The sequence below is a fragment of the Protomyctophum bolini genome, assembly GCF_963924005.1.
Source record: "Protomyctophum bolini genome assembly, chromosome: 22".
Classification (NCBI taxonomy): Eukaryota; Metazoa; Chordata; class Actinopteri; order Myctophiformes; family Myctophidae; genus Protomyctophum; species Protomyctophum bolini.
The window spans coordinates 6,573,140-6,587,719 of NC_137883.1; the positions used below are offsets into that span (position 1 = coordinate 6,573,140).

Below are 14,580 nucleotides of genomic sequence, written 5' to 3' on the forward strand. Positions count from 1 at the left end.
ACTTATTACAGACCTGGTATAGGATAGACAGTAGAGCTAGAGCCTTTATTTAAAGTCGTTTACGCCGCGGACAAAGCCAACTCTTGTCGTGACAAATCACGACAATAAACACAATATTTTGGGCCAAAGAAAGAATTAGAAAGTAGGAAGAAAAACGGCAGGTTACAACACTTTTTTTTGCTGTTTTTCATCTTTGTAATTATTTGTTTGGTCCAAAATATTGTGTCTGTTGTCATGATCTGTCACGACTCGAGTTGGCTTCGTACGACGCTTTAAATAAATATATGCATTGGGATTCATTTCCTGGGCCTGGCGTCGTCATGAAAGGGGGCTCTATAGCCTACTAATATTACATGAACACACAAAAAAAAGAAACACCCCGTCAATTGCTTTTCACGCGTTTCATTAGTAAGAAAAGAAAAGGAATTGCACACTCCATTGGTAGAGATGCCAACCGCCTTTGAAAAGATCAATGGGCTTCGCCTGGGTCTCGGCGGTCTACATGCATCTCGGTTGGCATCTAGAACTGTAAGTTCTCGCTTAGTTATTTATTTATTTTTGGGTCTTTTTCTGCCAATGTAGTTATCACAAACGTGTGTATTCCCTCTGCAGACCCGTACAGGTCATGTGGGACAGCGTAGGAGAAAAAAAACCGTTACACGTGAATTCACACGTCTGCATGTTTTCACCTGACACAGAGGTGATATACTGGGAGTTTGCCCTCCCTGCCCGACATGCCTCCCACAAACTTTGTTTTGTTCTTTGTTGTTCGTTGTCGTTTCTGTTCTTCCGAGAGGCAAGGATCGTGAGTTAACCCATTCTGACCTGAGATCAGATTCTAAAAAATGTCTTCTACGTCCCGACAGTTTTCTGAAAAAGCCATGTTTCCATGTCAGCCGTTCTTGGATTTTTCAAAAATAGCAGACCTACAACCGCTATGAGCTTGTAGATCTGCTATTTTTCAATAGCTAAAGCATAGCATGATGCTAACACCAAAAGGTGTTCCCGCCCCAAAATGGAGAGTACAAAAATCAGCCTCTAAAAGTGTCCCAAAGAGCCAATTACGATGGGGGAAAAGTAGTAATTATATTCATAACATATTAATTCAACATGAGTGAATATGTTATTTCTATATTCTGAATGGTTGGTCGTTGAAGCTCTGTTTATGATTAGAGTATGTCCAGGCCTTGAGACCTTATGGGAGCGAGCGTGTTATTAGTTTAATTACCAGGGTGTCATTACTTTTATGTTCCTTTCATTTTTATAATGGCGACAAAATATTGCAAACCCTGCAGTGGCATCCCGGGACAGAGGTTTTCTAACTTTTTTCGGTGTGCCTTGGTCACCCTAGAATCTCACTGTTCCATTAAAATCATTAACAGGAACAGCAATGTCCGTGTTCACCTATGTGTTGGTTCACCTATCTATGTGACGTTAATGAGCACCAGTATATGACTATGAGTACCAGTAGGGGGCGGTGTTGTGCCAGAAAGAGAGAGAGAGAGAGAGAGAGAGAGAGAGAGAGAGGAGGGGGGAGGGGAGTTGCACCACTCAGTTCACACGGGTGTGATTTTTTTGATAATCAATTAAATAAATTAATTTGATTAACTGTTGCGTCCATAATCATTCCATCCGTCCGTCCGTCAATTGATAAAAGAAGAACAGAGCAGCGCTGCACAATTGTGGCGACGCGGTTCAGGAACATTTGGACAAAGCTCTAGCTTAGCGTTAAGCATGTGACACTTTGGTCCTCCGAGCTATCTAGCCCATTCTGGGCCGGGAACCCCTTTTGGCGTTGGCATCATGTCATGCTTTATAGCTATTGAAAAATAGCAGATCTACAAGCTCATAGCGCGCCACCGAGTGGCGCGCTACGAGCTTGTAGGTCTGCTATTTTTTGAAAAATCGAAAGAACGACTGACATGGAAACATAGCTTTTTCAGAAAACTGTCAGGACGTATAGAAGACAATTTTTTTAGAATCTGATCTCAGGTCAGAACGGGCTAGACTATAGAGGAAGGAGAACGGTCAGGCGGAACAGACAGGCAATGAGGCTCAGTGGGGACGGCGGGGGCCGTTTTCCCCCACACTGAGGAAGCCGTTATCTCTGTGTCGCGCCTCATCAATCCCCCTGAATGAGCCGTTATGCTACATGTTGCCGCACCTGCCATATGGCCATCACAGCCGAGCCCAGCCGGACGTTCTCCCGACCAACACGCTCCGCCAGGCACTCTGAAAGCTGCTGGGTGCCTCCCTGTGGAGAGAGACAGATATTGCAGTCCAAAAAAGGAGGGCTGAGTGAGTACACCAAAGGAAGGCAAGGAAAGGACGCCTTCCCTCCTTTACTTCCCCCTGCCGGGGACTACTTAACCCATTCAGGCCTGACGTCGAAATAAATTTAAAAAAAAAAAGAGTTTTCTAAATCATGGCAATTTTCTGAAAGATTTGAGGCAACATTTTAACGATTTTTCAAAAATGGCAGACCTACGAGCTCGTAGCGCGCCATGAGCTTGTAGATCTGCTATGTTTCAATAGCTAAATTATAACATGATGTTTAAAACACCAAAAGGGGGTTCCCGGCGCCCAGAATGGGATAATGCATGAGCTTGACATGCCGTGTAATGTAATCATCGAGTCATTATGGGGAATCAGAAAGCACACGCGCACGTTGGATGGAAGTGTTGCCAAAACCCCCCCCCGTGGCAGCGGCTCATGTTTTTACGTTTAGCACTATCCATTCCCCTTCCCCTCGCCTCCATTCCTTCTTACAAATTGGGACAAAATCTGCCGGCTCGGAAACAAAAACATTATGAGGACGATACGTGTTCGTTATAGAAGTTACAGGAAAAATATGATATTGATATTGAATCGAACTCATGACACGAGACAAGATATCTGTATGGGATCAGAATATTGCGATATGGAGAGAAAAAAAAGTGTCGTTTTTAAATCACTTATGCCTTATTTTTATACTTGTATACAAAAAACAAATGGTGTAAAATAGCCGATCTACAAGCTCACAATCGGCTTGTATACGTCACAATATTATATTGTCACAATACGGTGTCATCGATTGAGGTACACAGCATCGTGGCTACGAGTGTGCAGCTTTTGTCTAATTTTTACTTATTCACTGCCTTAGGCCAGCACCTCACCAACACTGGCGTGCGCCCTTTGCTGTTTGGTCTACCTGATCATCGATAGAGGTATACCAGGTCAAAAGTCTCGTGATATTTTATTCTGTCCATTAATATGTCCCAGCCCTACTGCTTGTGTGCAGACTGTGGTTGTTATTGTATAGTGCTGGCTGGCACCTATATGTTTGTAGAGTAATTGAGTTGCAAGTTGCACGGTAAACAAGTGTTCCCTATAGGAAATATGATAGAAATGATGCAAGATATAACGAAGCAAACAAGAAGCCGGGGAAATTAAATGGATGTGTTTGTTTGTGTACATGCAAAAATGCTAAATACTCGTAATTTATGCGAGACCGATTTCATATTCGGAGCATGTCTGATATGCAAATTAGGCTTTGACTGAAATGGCTTTTCTAGCATGGAATTAGAAAAAGAGCTACAGTACCATGTTTTTTAAACGTCTAATATTCTGAAGTGGTTTATGCGAGCATAAGTCATGCAGTCAACATAATGGTGAATGTACTTCCAGGGCTTATTTGAAGAGGGGGGGGGGGGGGTGAAGAAACGAAACTCTTCTGCCAAGAATAGATTTACATTCAGTTTTTGGTTCTTTTTATAAATGATCTTTTAGAGGGCATGTGTGCAGAATAGAATAGTCCAGTCAGAATAGGTGAAAGGTCCCGATTCAAAGGTAGAGGGTTGCGTGTGTGTGATACAGAGAGAGAGAGAGACAGAAAGAGAGAGAGAGAGAGAGAGGGGGGGGTAGAGAGAGAGAGAGAGAGAGAGAGAGAGAGAGAGAGAGAGAGAGAGAGGGAGGAGCGTGGGGAAAGGCACAACATAAAACAACCATGACAGGAAAAACACTATACAGCATAAGATATAAGAAAATGATCAAAATGGTTTTCCCCCAGAGGAGGAGAGGGGGTGGGGGGAGGAGGGGTCCTTACCTTGACCTTGAACTCCTGAGCACCGCCCGGGGTGCTCTCCAGGAGAGCCATGAGACCTCCGGCCGCCGCGGCGTACATGAGGAAATACAAGAAGGACATCTGGGACGGCTCCATGCCAAACACGGCTCTGCAGATCAGCGCCATCATCTCCTTCAGCTCTGGATTCAGCCACACGGCACACACACAGTGAAAACCCTTAAGCCAATTTCCAATACCCCCAAAATCTCGGGGCCACTCGCTTCCTCACACTCGCTCGCTCACTCACTCCAGCATGGTGGCGTTACGGTGAAAGTGGTGACCTGCTGAAATACGTGACAATCGCGCGTAGACGTCGACAATCACATAATGTCAATGTCCGTAGACGTAAATCGTTGCAGTTTTGTTCATTAGCTATATAGAGTTCAACCTATAGCGGTATTCAGGCCCCCATATTTAATGACATCCCTGTGAGTTGTGTGAAGTCCACAAGATGGGTAACATATTTTGGCAGGTCACCAATTGTGTTGAGTAAAGATTTGGGGTATTGGGATTTTTGGCTCTAGTGCTGATTATACTGCAACGACAAGAGTAGTAGTATAGTGAAACCAAACAGGGAAGCCAGGAGGAGAATTTTTTGATCTTTTGATTAAATATGGAAATGTCCCTCCCTTGTTTATGGATAAGAGTCACATAATGGAGCTTTAAGGAGAAAAGTGCACGGCTTTTAGCCCATTTTGGGACTGAGGCCGATTCTAAAAAGCCCTCTAAATCCTGACCTGAGCTTTCTGAAAAACGTCAAATATTTATATAGCAGCAACAACGTTTTTTTTTTTTCATTTTCATTAAAAAAAAGAAAAGAATACTGTACAGCAGGGGTTCTCAACCCGTGGGTCCCTCTGGGGGTCGCCAAATTATTTTGGGGGGGTCCCCAAATTATTATTATTTTATTTTATTGCAACTGAATGGCTGGAAAATGGAAATGAAGAGTTTACATAATAGTACACATATACACCTTCCCTAATGATTATCTGGTTTCAGTATTTATTTATGGTGTATTGTCTCTATTATTAAGGTTATTGTTATTGGGGGGGTCCCGAGACACTGCCAAAGCATCTACGGGGGTCCCCGGGCCCAAAAGCGCTGAGAACCCCTGCTGTACAGAACCCCAAGAGGGGGTTCCCGTCCAGAAGGGTTATAGAACCCCAAGAGGGGTTCGATCCCGCCCAAGACATCCCTGTTGTTGTGTTCTTGTACAGCTCTGACCTTGAGTCCAGGCATGCTGGTCCATGTAAGAGTGCACTGTCATACTATCCAACTGCACAGCATTGGGGGTCCTGGAAGGGTCCTCGACGCACACTGTGGCACACAGCCTGTCAATCTGACACACACACACACACACACACACACACACACACACACACACACACACCAGTGAAGAGAAACATAGGACAGATACAAAGGGAGATACAGCCGGGTGTAGCAAAACAAAAACCCTAACGATGATGATAAAGATAGAAAGAGTCAGCAGGAAAAGGAGCACCAGACACTATAGGATTAGGTACATTACTGAAAAACACAAAAAGAAAGAAACACCTTGGACTGTATTATATGCAAGGCTATAGTAAAACACTGTACCGGTACAGAGTAAAATAAGGAATAATTAGTCCAGGAGAAAATGTACGTGCCAGAGTTAGGAGCGTGAGCAACAATCACATAATCTCCAGGCATGAGATTGTCTTTGTTATAACCCATTCTGACCGGGCACCCATTTTGGTGTTAGCATCATGTTATGCTTTACCTATTGAAAAATAGCAGATCTACAAGCTCATATCGCGCCACCGAGTGGCGCGATACGAGCTTGTAGGTCTGCTATTTTTGAAAAATTCGAAGAACGACTGACATTTTTAGAATCTGATCTCAGGTCAGAATGGGTTCATCAGACCAGTGTGTGTCCCGTGGAAACCTCGTATGAATCTGATCTCAGGTCAGAATGGGTTAACAAGGCTGTAGGGAAGGGAAAAAAAAGATAAATCATCCCACTGATACGGAATTTTAGGCTACTGATCACAAGGGAAGATAGCAATACTAAATGTTCTACTCTCCTTGTCCATGTCGTGCTGTGTATATATCCCATTCTGACCTGAGATCAGATTTCTACGAGGTTTCCACTGGACACACACTGGTCTGATGAACCCATTCTGACCTGAGATCAAATTCTAAAAATGTCAGTCGTTCTTCGATTTTTCAAAAATAGCAGACCTACAAGCTCGTAGCGCGCCACTCGGTGGCGCGCTATGAGCTTGTAGATCTGCTATTTTTCAATAGCTAAAGCATAACATGATGCTAACACCAAAATGGGTTCCCGTTCAGAATGGGATATACACATTCTGGAGATCCCCTCCCTAGATTGCTGGTATACTTTGCTGTTTAGTGTGATGAATGTGCTCTCGCGGCATCACTTGGGAGCCCAAATTCACACAAGCATCGCTAACGTAGCGCATCATTAGCACGTCCGTTGGAGGCATATCGATTTGTTGCATGGAGAGAGGTTGTCGGGACTCCGCAGCAAAGATTACAAAGATGTGTCCGGTATGTGTGAATTGGCCTCTGAAGAAATATCCACACAGGCAATGCATCCATTAAAGCCTGATTTATAGCCGTGCTGCCCAGTGTTGCTATTTTTTTGGCGTGCAAACTAAGTTTAAATTACGCGTGTTTCGTTTTATTTTGACGTCAGTATCATGTTTAGTCCATCCTGTGATTCGTGACCATAAAGCATCCTTCTAGGAGGGAGCCGACGCAAAACCAGGGGAAACAAGTATTTTTGTGCAGGATGTAACATGTCTATGTGTTTGTAAAAAATTAAAATGTAGACCCCATTCGTTGTTTGGGTGCATTCGTCACCGTACATTTTCAAATGAAATTTGTCCTCTCTAACCCTCATTTAAAATCATCCTAACCATACAATTACAATTTAGGCATTTAGCAGATGCTCTTAATCCAGAGCGATTTACAGTAATCAAGAACAACACACGGTAAAATACATAAAAAAAATAGCCATTAAGAATCATAAGTAAGCAAGCTAAGAACCCAACATCCGTCTATAGCAATAGAATAGATAGAATAGGTATACAGTATAGAGTACTGTGTCTACATAAAATAGCTATCTAAATGACATAAGATGAGCCTTTGCATATGGCCATGTACGGTCGTCGAGGCTAGGGCAAGTGCTACAGGCTAACTATCAGCAGCATTGGGTAAGTGCCATCAATGCAGCGACCGGGGAGGAGTCAGGTGGGAGGGGGACATTTCCACACGTCAGGCAGGCGGGGGCGGGGGGGGGGGGGACGACCCTTCTAATTACCAGGTGGCCTCACCAGCCGCTCGGTTACTAGTTACTAGCATAATTAGCCTACAGGAACATTGTTGCTTTCGTGCCGAAACCTTGTATCTCCATGATTCAACCTTTATGCGCTGTGAGCTTGTATGAAAGGAGCGGGGGAAAAAATATATATATAAAATAAAATAAATTGAGTGGTGCAACCACTCCAAGGAACAGCAAAGTCCATGTGTACCTATGTGTTAGTTCACCTATGTATGTGTGTTTATGAGGAGGGGGGAGAGGGGGGGGGAGTTGCACCACTCAGTTCACACAGGTGTGATTTTTTCCACACATACACAAACACACAGGCATCTTTTTTTTTTCTCTGAAAAGTAATGGTTTGACAGCGTGTGTGATAATATGCAATGTGCAGTAAGTATTGACATTTCTATGCCAATGTGTATAGTATGCACTGCATCACTATATATATATATAGATTCACATCTCACCTTCCACAGCAACTGAGTGAGGTCGACGAGCACCAGCAGCGACAGGGCGGGGATGCTGTCGCTGTAGGTGCGGACCTTGGCATGAAACCCGCCCATGTGGTGCACCTTCTGGCCCGCGTTGTACTGTGGGTAGACCTCCGCGCCCAGCTCCTGTATGAGCTCCATGATGTGGGTCTGTGTGCTGAAAAAAAAACGGAACCATCTTAACCCATTCTGACCCGAGATCAGATTCATACGAGGTTTCCACTGGACACACAGTGGTCTGATTAACCCATTCTGACCTGAGATCAGATTCTAAAAATGTCAGTCGTTCTTCGATTTTTCAAAAATAGCAGACCTACAAGCTCGTAGTGGCGCGCTATGAGCTTGTAGATCTGCTATTTTTCAATAGCTAAAGCATGACATGATGCTAACACCAAAATGGGTTCCTGTTCAGAATGGGTTAATTGCTGTTATATAAAACACACATTTCAAATGTAGCTGCTTGACAGAATGAACGTGAGTTGAATCCAAATGCAGATAGTCACAGCAAAACGGAGCGGATTTCCAAGTATCTAATGAAGAAATTATGCAAATCTTACACTTAAGATGCAGGCAAGGAGGCAGGTAATCAAATGACAAAATAAGGAAGTATAGTACACCGAACCACCAAAGGCAGGACATCATGACGAACAAACTATGAACTGACTAGTGTGTGTGTGTGTGTGTGTGTGTGTGTGTGTGTGTGTGTGTGCGCAATGAGTCCAGCATGGCACTGCTGGGCTGATGAGGGAGTGGGGACAGGTGTGTACCTGGGACTGAGAGATAGAATGGAATGTGGGAGTGGCTGACTGGCTTCCAGACTGGGTGGGGGAGTGGGTCTGGAGGAGGGGGACTGAGGCAATGGACCAGAGCAGAAGGAGTCTGGGAACCAGTGTTGTTTTCGTCGACTAAAACTAAGACGAAAAATGTCCGTCGACTACCTTTTTCCACTGACGAAAACTAAATGGAAACTAAATGAAAACTAACCTATGATGACTAAAACTGAGACTAAATATACTGACAATTTCGTCAACAAATAAAAGCTAGACTAAAATGTTGGGAAGGGACTAGTGGACAAGAGATCCAGTATAAGTCATTTTACACGTTGTTGCATGCTAAGAATAGCCGATCTACAAGCTCACAGCGCGCCGCGTAAAATCAGCCAGTACGACGGCATCAAGGCCCGCCAAAATACATTTTAGTCGACTAAATCAACTGTAGATTTAGTCGATTAAAATCTTATGACATTTAGTCGACTAAAACTAGACTAACACCAAGACATTCCAGGTGACCAAAATGTGACTAAAACTAACTGAAAACTTTTCAAGAGACTACGACTAAAACTAAAATGCCAAAAACAACACTGCTGGGAACCTGTACCCCAGGCAGACAGCCTAGAGACTAGATAGACAGTAGGGGTCTAACGATACTGCATCGAAAAATCTTTCATTTCAAGAATCGAAGTATGTCGAAATGAAAACGGCAACATTGACTTTGTATCGTATCGTTTTGCAATGCAAATAATCGGTATCGAATAGGTTTTTTTGTGCCATTTAGCATTTTTTTGGAAGAAAAACGAAAGAGGGGTTTAAAGTAGTTTAAAATCATGTCATTTAAATAGTTACTGTATCGATTTCAAATCATTGAATCGGATCGGATGGCCATAATGAACCAATATCCTCCATGTATCGAGTCACACCCCTACTAGACAGGGTCAGAGCAGTTTACTTCAGGTGGGCGGCCTGGAGGATGGAACATGCAGGGCTGAACAGGTGACCTCCACCTTCTTCTTGAATAGTTGTAAGTAATAATAATAAAACTTTATTTGTATAGCACCTTTCATGACATGAAATGCAGCTCAAAGTGCTTTACAGAAAAATGGAGAATAAAAGAAAAGCAAGGCAACAACATTAAGAACAAGCAGTAATGCAATACAGTGAGGACATGAATAACAAAAATAAAAAATAAAAGATCAATTAAAAGCAATGTTGTAGAAGTGGGTCTTAAGCCGAGCTTTAAAAATGTCTACAGAGGCTGCCTGACGAAGGTACAGTGGGAGCTTGTTCCATGCCGACGGCCCGTAGAAGCAAAAAGCTGCTTCCCCGTATTTTTTAGTTGCCATTTTTTTTGGCAAAGCGAGCAGGCCAGCAGAGGAAGACCTTAGGGGGGCGGTTTGGGCCATATTTAGGCAGGCAGTCATGTAGGTAGGAAGGTGCGAGACCATTGAGAGCTTTATAGACAAGTAAAATAATTTTAAAATCAATCCTAAAAACAACCGGAAGCCAGTGCAGTGATGCCAAAACTGGAGTAATATGTTCTCTCATCTTAGTTCTAGTTAAAACTCTGGCTGCTGCATTTTGGACAAGTTGTAATCTGTCAGTTGTTTTCTTAGGCAGTCCTGAAAATAGTGCATTGCAGTAGTCAAGCCGAGAAAAAACAAAGGCGTGGATTAGCGTTTTTGCATTGTCCAAGGACAAATAGGCTCGGATTCGTGCAATATTTCTAAGGTGAAAAAAGGCAATCTTGGTAACATGATTAATGTGTGAATTAAAATTAAATTCAGAATCAATAATAACCCCCAGGTTCTTTACTGTACTGTTACTTTCTACAGTCAGGTTACCAAGTCTGCTTATTATTGATTCTTTCTGCTCACTAGAACCGATTATGAGAACTTCTGTCTTATCCTCATTTAGCTTGAGAAAGTTCTCACTCATCCAACATTTGATGCTAGACAGACAGGTCAACAGCGGGTCTAAAGCACAGGGATCATCTGGAGCCACAGAAAGATATAGTTGGGAACTGCTGGGTTAATTTTTTATGGAAACCCAGAAACTCCCAGCCCCAGGCCACAGCAGAGCTTCAAACTAAAAGGGACATATAATGGGACGGCTATAACCTTGGGAGAATTGCATGTAAAGTGCAGCAATTTACAGACAGTCACTTTCACTTCCAGACGCAAAATGCTGGAAATCTTCAGCCGAGATAATTGCTACAATTCCACATAACATCACTTTCAAACAGAACAAATTAGGTGAGATGATCGGATGAAGATGGTACACCACAAGAAAACCATGTGTACACATCTTGATCAGCCTGTGTCACATTATCAACAGTATGAGTTGTACCAATTTGGTTTATGCATTGTCAACCCTCAATAGGCTACAACAACTCTCAAGGAGGAATGTCAGCTGTGTCCCATTATTTTTCTGCATAAACAGCAGGACAAAAAACATTATGGTGCCTTGCATTTTAGAGCGGCGCCTAACCTAACCGCTCCAATGAACAGCTGTGTGTGTGTGTGTGTGTGTGTGTGTGTGTGTGTGTGTGTGTGTCGGCCTGTACTTTTTCAGCTTACGGTTAAGCCAAAAACCTGACCAGTTCTGAATCCAATTTAAATAAAACATGTACAGCAGCAGCAGTAGTAATTAAGAATCTTTCCCAGCTTGGGCCCGTTCTCTTGCTCGCAACTCTTTGCTTTCCTATCCCACTAAATGGATGCCATATTATATTACCCATACCCTGTCCTAGGCTGTCCCACTACCTATGTTATTAAAAATCTAATAGTCTACTGTATGCTAGTGGTGACAGCTAATAGATTAAAAAAAAAAGGAGGATCGGAAGACCAAATTCATAATAATGGATAAAGTAAAATACTTTTAGAAAATACCTTTAAATACCAAAAGAATAGATGAGTCCACGAAAGAAAGGATTGTCCAGTGAGGAGCATATAATGTTTCAGCCGGTTCACTTTAGTTCGGAGAGCACAAAGGATGAAGCCACATACAGCCAATTACACAATGTCTCTCTCTGTGTCACCAAATGGACACGTTAATATAGCATTTTAAAAAAGATTTGGAAAACGTTTAAGACGTGAAAAATGTTTAGGGGGAGACATGAAGACTGCCTTGCTACAAGGTGGGAGAAAAACAAATGGGAGAAAAACAATTCCATCTACACGCTGGCTAGGGGAGAAGTGATGACTATAAAACCAGTGGGGCAGCGTGACATGAAGATACAAAGGCACCTGATTAAGTCCGAGGGCATATGATTGCGACATCCACAAACAATTAATGTCTTAATAATTCAAAATTATCCATCAATAGCCACTAAGCCAACCTGTTTTTAGCCAACGTCGGCTAAAGATGACAAACAAGCTGGCCAGGAATGAGCTGCAGATAGATGGTGAGACAAGTTTCTATTAATCCGTTTTCTTTAGGGTGTTTAATCAGCCATTTAATCTAGCCTGCTCATCCTGTATAATACAAACATTTAACTCTCAGTGGTTAACACGAGGTCATAAAATCTATATTTATGCATGATAAAAAATTCACCCTTATCTCCATTATCAGTGCTAGATTTCGTTGGCTTGCTTACTCCTTTATCTACTCAAGATAGTGTTTTTTTCTCCCCCTTCACTGAAGCAAAAGTGCATTGCTGTCGAGGGGCTACATGACATATGTAACCACTTAAACACCATACAGTGTTGTCCTCCAGGGGTCTGTACTGGGACCCCTTCTTTTTTCCCCCTCCACACCATGCCTATTGCCCAAAATAGCTGATCTACAAGCTCAATAGGCATCCCTTTGTTGATCTGCTATCTTGGCTGAATGTTCGCCTAAAGTAGCATACCGTACCAACTTCACAATTCCTATTTTTGTTTTGGGGTTGTGCACACGGGGGGAATGATGTATGACAAATAAGACACCCCCCCCCCCCACCCTCCTGCTTTGTCTATTTGCAATAAATATATGAATATTATACATAATGCCATATGTTTGCATGTGCCCTGTACATGTACAGCGTGCTGCCATACACCAGAAAGGTTCTGGTCACATGGAAACCTGGCGTCGTACGTCTTTTCGAACCAGTGAACACGTACGCTCTGAAAATAGCCCCTCTGCGAGCTCGCGGCGCGTTGCATGTCGTAGATCAGCTATTTTCGGCACGTGGCCGCATCGCACGGACAAAGTATAAATTACGCATAAACCATTTGGATGCACCAAGCGATCGATACCGATCCATATAATCATCCTCAGTCTGTGTCTGTGAGACACTGTGTCAGTAAGTGGATTTGTAATGATTCCGGTCTGGATGAAGCTCACAGCCAACTGCTAATCCAACAGAGGAGCCATTTCTCTGGCCGTTCTGACATTAGCAGCACATGCTTTCTTTCAAGGTCTCCGCCGAGCGGAACGGAGAATTTCCTATAAAGCCAAGTCATTAGCCGTCATTGATTCTCCATTTCATACTTTCAGGTTGAGTGCTCCGAAATGGCAGCTTGTTAGGCTATAATCATCTCTCCATAGCCACTTTGTAGACATTATTTCCATACACAAGGCCATTTTTTAATTAGCCAAAAGTACATTTTAGCTCCGTTTCCATTCTTACCAACAGCTTTCCAATAATATAAGCCAGAGAACAAATTGGTACCATCCATGTACAAAATTCACCACTAATTATACTCTTTGTCAACTAAAAACAAAAAAGTGTGTAAGCCATGTTCCGATTAGAATAATCAATACTAGATACTCACAATATAAAAGGCATTTCCTTTTAGCCCGTTAGTGAGAGAGTGCACCAGACCAACTGTTGGTCCACTAACAGCAATAGTCCTGTGCATTGGGGGATCATAATCTGTTGTTTTTTTGTTTAGTTTATTTCTGACCTTTCACATGTATAACAATACATAATAATAATAATATGTTAAACACTTCAGGTCTATTTTATATACCGCAAACAATAATGACAATAGCTGACAAGCTCACAATGAGATGCATTGAGAGCTTTTAGATCGGCCATTTTCACTACTACCAAAATCGTTCTTTAATTGATGGAATCTCTTAGATTAGTCTTATATTTCGTCATGATTTCGTCATGAACGAATGCTGAGAATATTTAGAAACAATGATTACAAACAGTGTCATAGGGGGGCACTAGCTTGTTGCATGTGATATGTTGTAGAGGTTGGCTCAAACGACCCAATCAGCATTACCTGCCAACCCACTGCCCTCCTAAGTCCCAGCGATCAACTCCACTGGCTGCCGGTAGGTCCATGGTCACCGTGCGTCCCCCCACTCGATCTGGACGACAACAAAGTAACACAGGGAGGAATTCAAATACATTTATTTGTGTCCTGCAGCAGATCAAAACGGATGGAAAGGGAGGAAATCATCATGACCAACCTTTTCCTTCCAGTATCAGAATCCTCAACTTGGAATTTCTTTTCTGGAGCAAATGAGCAGCACTCAGTCCAGATAATCCAGCACCCACGATGACGACGTCCCAGACGTCTGCCGTCATATTCGCAGTCATGGGTGAACCGATCTGTCAATTGAAGTGTGAAAAAACGAGACAAAAAATGTTTTCTTCCTCTTTATATGGGCTGTGTTGGGTCAGGTCAGGTGCAATGAAAGCGTGCTTTCATAATAATGCACTTTGGAATTGGAAGGCAGAGTTAGCTCCCGGTGCCTCTCACCTACATACACAACACAACACTTCAGTATATATAAACAAACCACTTCAGTCCAAAGATCGGACATGGGGAGCTGGATATGCTCAGGCAGGGAGACGCGTACTGCAGTCAGTGCACATATCTGACAAGAATACCGGTTTGGCCTGAATTGTCCCGGTTTCAAGTTGCGTGTCCAACAGGTATCAGTAACATA

At 42.9% G+C, this 14,580-nt stretch overlaps 1 protein-coding gene across 2 annotated transcripts in view; it reads right to left on the bottom strand.

Annotated features, from left to right (window-relative positions):
* Window positions 1-14,233, bottom strand: part of LOC308310284 (putative flavin-containing monoamine oxidase A) — a 103,937-nt gene extending 89,704 nt beyond the window's left edge. For both annotated transcript variants that reach the window (XM_080756559.1, XM_080756560.1), the window contains exons 1-6: window positions 14,098-14,233; window positions 13,908-13,995; window positions 7,895-8,075; window positions 5,327-5,441; window positions 4,085-4,242; window positions 2,165-2,254 (exon numbers count right to left, since the gene is read on the bottom strand). In XM_080756559.1, the coding sequence (XP_080612685.1) occupies window positions 2,165-2,254; window positions 4,085-4,242; window positions 5,327-5,441; window positions 7,895-8,075; window positions 13,908-13,995; window positions 14,098-14,227 (762 nt within the window). In that variant the 5' untranslated portion in view covers window positions 14,228-14,233. The remainder of the gene's footprint in view (window positions 1-2,164; window positions 2,255-4,084; window positions 4,243-5,326; window positions 5,442-7,894; window positions 8,076-13,907; window positions 13,996-14,097) is intronic.
* Between the last annotated feature and the right edge of the window lie 347 nt (window positions 14,234-14,580).